Here is a 5,889-nt window from a genome sequence, read left to right as displayed (position 1 = left end):
TTGTAAACGATGATGATAACCCATCTTTCAGTGCTGTAGTGTTGACTAACAAATATAATGTACACAAAGTACTTAACTAGCACTAGAAGATAATCAACAAAATTATCTACTACTGTTATTACTACTGTGCATATTATTATTATTATCTTAGTTTCCAGGCTGCTAACACAATGGGTTGGCTTAACAACAGGAATTTTATTGCCTCATGATTTCAGATATTAGAAGGCTTGCTTTCTCCCAGGGTCGGTAGCATTCTGGCAGGCTGGCAATCCTTGGGGTTTCTTGGCTTTCCCATCATGTGGTAATGTCCTTTCCTTTCTACTTTGAGTTCCAGCTGAATTCCAGCTTCCTGCTCCTTCCCATGGCTTCTTCCCTGTGTCCTTTTCTTTTAAGGTCTCCAATCAGGAAGGCCTCCCATCCTGATTCAGTTGGCCACATATTAACTAAAAATAATATATTCAAAAGTCCCTATTTACAGTGGGTTCACACTCACAGGAATAAAAATTAAGAATACTCCTTACCCCCCCCATCAGTGTACATAACTCAATCTACCATTATTATTACTATTATTATTATTATCACTATTCCTCCCTAAAAACCTGCAGGGTTGAATATATTATCAATCAAAATAGCCACTATGATTTCTAGTCCTTGACTCACTCTCTCCAACTCTACTCCAGTCTTGAAAAAGAACATGAATATTCCTTCCAAAATTCACTTTCATGAATTCCTCTACTCTCAAGATCTTGCTCCCTATTCTAATTCAGCAACTCATTCCCATGGTCATGTCTTAGACCTTAATATTATCAATAACTGCATGTCTTCCATAATCTCAATATCTAGAACCCCCAAATTCATCACCCCCACCATCTATGGATATTTTTTACAGACCCTTACCCTCTAAACTGTCCTAACCCAGTTTAGATTTAATGACTGTAATCTCTCCAGTGCATACCTCCTTGACTCCTGTATCTCTCTCTTCACCATTTTCTGTTTATAAAACTAATTTTATGATTGAATCCTATTTTCCAACTACTCAGGACTTGTACATATGGGGCTGAATGTGGCTGGAGCAAAACACACAAACTGATTAGTTTCACTTTAAATTAATAACACTGACTTCAAGTAGGTGCATGGTGCTGCCTGACTGTCATAAAGTACTTCTGTGATTCATTCAACTTTCCCATTTCCTCTAGACTTTCACTACTCAGTGTTGTCCATGGACTAACATCATTGACATTGCCTAGGAGTTGTGAGAAATGTAGAATCTCAACCCCCACCCTGGGTTTACTGAGTAAGAATAAGTTTTAACAAGAACCCAGGAAATTCTTATGCATGTTTCAGTTTAAGAAGCACTGCCTTAGAGGAGTCTCTTAAACCCCCAAACCTTGCCGCCCATCCCCACTCTCAGCCAATCACCTTGCTTCCTCCTTTCTGGAGAAAACTGTAGCAATAGGCAAGAAGGGCAACAAGCTCCCAGCACTACATGAATCAACCTACCAACATCAGCACTCGCGTAGTCTGCCTCCTACGTGTACCTATAAATTAACTATGTTACCATCTGAAGCCAATTACTCTTCTCCACACTATATCACATCTCCTCCCACTTTCTCAAGGACATGGCTTCTGAATCTTTCTTCTCTTCCTTACATTATCAATTTTCACTTTCCTGATCATATCCACAATAATGCAAACATGCCTTTTTTGTGCATTTTAAATTACCATCTCCTCAACCTACTTCCCTTGCCACACTTCCCCATTTCTTTACTCACCTTTGCAGCAAAACTACTTTAAAAAATTATCTAGGCCCTCCAGCTGCGGCAACTGCAGCCCTGTCTTGAACTAGCCTAGCGGCTTCAGCCACGAGCGGAGAGGCGGCGGCAGCCCCCTTCAAGAGACAACCAGATCACCCCTTCCCAAGGCCTCGCCATGGCGACCTATGGGCAGAGCTGCATGAGGCCAATGTGTATTCCTCCATCATATGCTGACCTTGGCAAAGCTGCGAGAGATATTTTCAACAAAGGATTTGGTTTTGGCTTGGTGAAACTGGATGTGAAAACAAAGTCATGCAGTGGCGTGGAATTCTCAACATCTGGTTCATCTAATACAGACACTGGTAAAGTTACTGGGACCTTGGAGACCAAATACAAATGGTGTGAGTATGGTCTCACTTTCACAGAAAAGTGGAACACTGATAACACTCTGGGAACAGAAATCGCAATTGAAGACCAGATTTGTCAAGGTTTGAAACTGACATTTGATACCACCTTCTCACCAAACACAGGAAAGAAAAGTGGTAAAATCAACTCTTCCTACAAGAGGGAGTGTATAAACCTTGGTTGTGATGTTGATTTTGATTTTGCTGGACCTGCAATCCACGGTTCTGTCGTCTTTGGTTATGAGGGCTGGCTTGCTGGTTACCAGATGACCTTTGACAGTGCCAAATCAAAGCTGACAAGGAATAACTTTGCAGTGGGCTACAGGACTGGAGACTTCCAGCTACACACTAATGTCAATGATGGGACAGAATTTGGAGGATCAATTTATCAGAAAGTGTGTGAAGATCTTGACACTTCAGTAAACCTTGCTTGGACATCAGGTACCAACTGCACTCGTTTTGGCATTGCAGCTAAATATCAGTTGGATCCCACTGCTTCTATTTCTGCAAAAGTCAACAATTCTAGTTTAATTGGTGTGGGCTACACTCAGACTCTGAGGCCTGGTGTGAAGCTTACGCTGTCTGCTCTGGTAGATGGGAAGAGCATTAATGCTGGAGGCCACAAACTTGGGCTTGCTCTGGAGTTGGAGGCTTAATCCAGCTGAAGAAACCTCTGGGAATGGATATTGGAAGATTTGGCCTTAATATATTTCCATTGTGACCAGCAGGCTTTTTTTTTCCCCTCAAGAAGGTGATCAAAACAAAGGATGATCTAAACAAGAGCTGCATTTTAAATACTTAGACAGTTACTTGTTAGCTGGTTTCTAGTTGAATTGGTTATCTAGTTACCAATGCTGCAGTCTTGCAGTCACCTATACATTATTTAAATGTATTTAACTGTTAAATGCGCTACCCACCAATAATGAAATAGACCTTTATGAAAACTGTGCAATTGTGTGCATGTTTGTTTTTATGTTCCTTTTAACATTTGATATGATATTGCCGTTGAATGAGATGGATCAGTGGATGTTTTAAGATGAGGTTAAAAATTTTTGTTAAATTCAACCAATATTAGAAATACTTTGGTATCTCAGTACATTACAAATGATGAATAAAACAAGTATACATAAAAAAAAAAAAATTATCTAAACCTCTGTCTCCAAATCCTCTCTTCCTGTTCTATTAAACCTACTCCAAACGTGCTTTGGCTCCTTCCATGTCATCTAAACTGTTCTTGTCAAAATAAGTAACAATTGGCACATTGCTGTATCCAATGTTTGGTTTTTAGCACTCATTATACTTGACATATCAGCCTCAATACAATAAGTGGATCATTTCCTCCTCCTTGACACACTGCCAAAAGCAGATTTATATTGCGCATGTGTATATTTTTAAAATGATAAATCATTCTTCTTTAAAAGAAAATTTCACAGTCTGTGAGACAGAACTGCATATAACAGAAAAAGCCAACACAGCATTGTCTTAAATCACACTCTCTCTTCTGTAAAAGAAGTCTAGAGCTAAGCAATCTAGGGCTGGTATGGAGGCTTCATAGTGTCACCTGAAACTCAAAATCCTAACTTTTGCTTTTTTCACCTTCAGTGCTGGTTCCCAATTTCAAAGTTACTTCATGGTCTGAAAGAGCTACTGTCATTAAGTCTGAGTACCAGATAACAAAAAAGAGGATGGGGAAAAGAGCATGCCTTTTCCCTTTAAAAACTACCCATGAGTCCTATAATGCTTCCACTTACATATTATTGGCCTAGAGTTAGCCATCTGCCACATCTAGCCATAAGACAGGCTGGTAGAGGAAGTCTTTTACTGGTTGGCATCAGGCCCACCTAAGATCAGGATTCTAAGTAAACAAATGGATACCGTGAGACAAGAAGTTTCCACAAAAAGGAAAGAATGACATTATCTTTGTGAGGAACTGTGCCATTAGAATTATAGGACAGTCCCAATAGACAGAAGACTAATGCATAAAGAAGACATTTGCAGAAAGGGCAGCTGATTTATTTCCCCTTTAGCTGCTTTGTTGTTTGAGTGCACATAAATCCAAACACTATAATCACCTCTACAGTGTCAGCACAATTCACCTGCCTTATATTGTTTGTATATAATTCAAAATGACAGGTTAGTTTCAATAAGCATACTTCATGTAAAGATTGACTAAGCAATACAATTTGATTTCCATAATCTTCAGTTGTCTAGCAAATATATATAAAATTCTTGCTCCATGAAAATCACTTAGTAATATAGAGAACAGAACATTAAAATCTGTCTTCATCTAGAAAATATATTTTGTAATAAGAATGTTTTAGGTACTACATTGCACTGAATAAATATTTTTAAAAACCAATACCTAAGTTTAAGTGACTTATTAAATATCTTTATGAAAAATAAATATAGACTGCACTGCCTATACGGTGACTTGCATCAGTTATCAAGGTAATCGCAAGCAATTATAGAACTAATTTTAGTATCAGTGTTGCTCACACTAGTACTAAAAGATACATATGGTTGAAAATAGCATTTTAAAAAATTGTTATAATTTTTTCTGAGCACTCTCAAATATTTTTCTCTGGAACAAAGCTGATTCATACTATGTTAGTAGATTTCATGTTTTCAGTATGCAGTTGACATCACTTAGTTTTACAAAAATAAAAACTGTAAATGATGGAGACAAAAAAAGGATATTAAAATCACTCATAATCCCACTACTTGAGATATCTAGTTACTAAGCGGGTATGATTTCCTTTCTGAATTTTGGTGTGACCACTCAGCCCACAATAACCCATCTTTTTTTCATGAAATGCTCACAATTCATATGTTTATGGTCATAGCTGCAATGTGACCCACTTTGCATAATAAAATAAGAGGCTGCCTGTTGAGGTAAGAAGTTCCAGAAGAAAGGCTATGGCATGGACCTCCAGGGAACACTGCATTGTGTAGAATGCTGTCTCAGTTTGCAAGGTTGCTAAGACAAATACCGCACAATGGGTTGGCTTAATCCATTTAATTAGCTATTCACTAGCTCATGGTTTCAGAGGCTAGGCAGCTTCTTCCTCCCAGGGGTCAGTGGCATTCTGCCTGGCTGGCAATTCTCACATTCCTTGACTTTCCCATGAAATGGTGATGTCCTCTTCTTTCTCTTCAGGTTCTACTGACTTCCAGCTTCCAGCTCCTCCCCATGGCTTTCTTGCTTTCTGAATCTCCTGTGCTTATAAAAGACTCTAGTATCTGGATTAAATTCTGTCTTCATTCACTTGGGCCATACTTTAAAATAACATCTTCAAGAGATCCATTTATAATGAGTTCATACCCACAGGAATGCTGAGTAAGCTTTAAAAAAATGTCTAAATTGGGGCATTTAATTCCATCTACCATAGCTCCTATGGAAGAGTCCCCAGAGACCCTATAGATGCACTCTACAAAGGAGCAAATTTAAGTTGACTGCCATAGGGAAGGGCATGATGGCCTGCCTGTGCCAGTGCAAAGGGAGTACCAGTTAATTAAAAAAGTCCTTTGCCCCTTTCCCTCTAATTATTCTTCCCCACATTTGCACACTCCAAAATCCAGAAAATTGAAAGGAAAGATGTAAATAAAAAATGTGAAGGAATAGACCATGACTCCCTCTCCTCTATGCTTATATCTAATCCAAGATCTGATGCCTGAATTGGGGTTGAGGAGAAGCTTCAAATTCAGAATGAAATTAAAGTTTTGATTTAAAC

At 38.6% G+C, this 5,889-nt stretch overlaps 1 protein-coding gene across 1 annotated transcript; it reads left to right on the top strand.

Moving 5' to 3' along the window:
* The first annotated feature begins 1,817 nt into the window (after nt 1-1,817).
* On the top strand, nt 1,818-3,107 carry LOC119534972 (voltage-dependent anion-selective channel protein 2-like). The gene has a single exon (XM_037837503.1). It carries the CDS (start codon nt 1,930-1,932, stop codon nt 2,812-2,814), a length of 885 nt encoding a protein of 294 aa, XP_037693431.1. The 5' UTR covers nt 1,818-1,929; the 3' UTR covers nt 2,815-3,107.
* Nucleotides 3,108-5,889: the final 2,782 nt, after the last annotated feature.

The sequence above is a fragment of the Choloepus didactylus genome, chromosome 5 (genome assembly GCF_015220235.1).
Source record: "Choloepus didactylus isolate mChoDid1 chromosome 5, mChoDid1.pri, whole genome shotgun sequence".
NCBI classification, from domain to species: domain Eukaryota; kingdom Metazoa; phylum Chordata; class Mammalia; order Pilosa; family Megalonychidae; genus Choloepus; species Choloepus didactylus.
The sequence above is the reverse complement of the archived record's forward strand: the minus strand, read 5'-3'. Positions and strand labels throughout refer to the sequence as shown.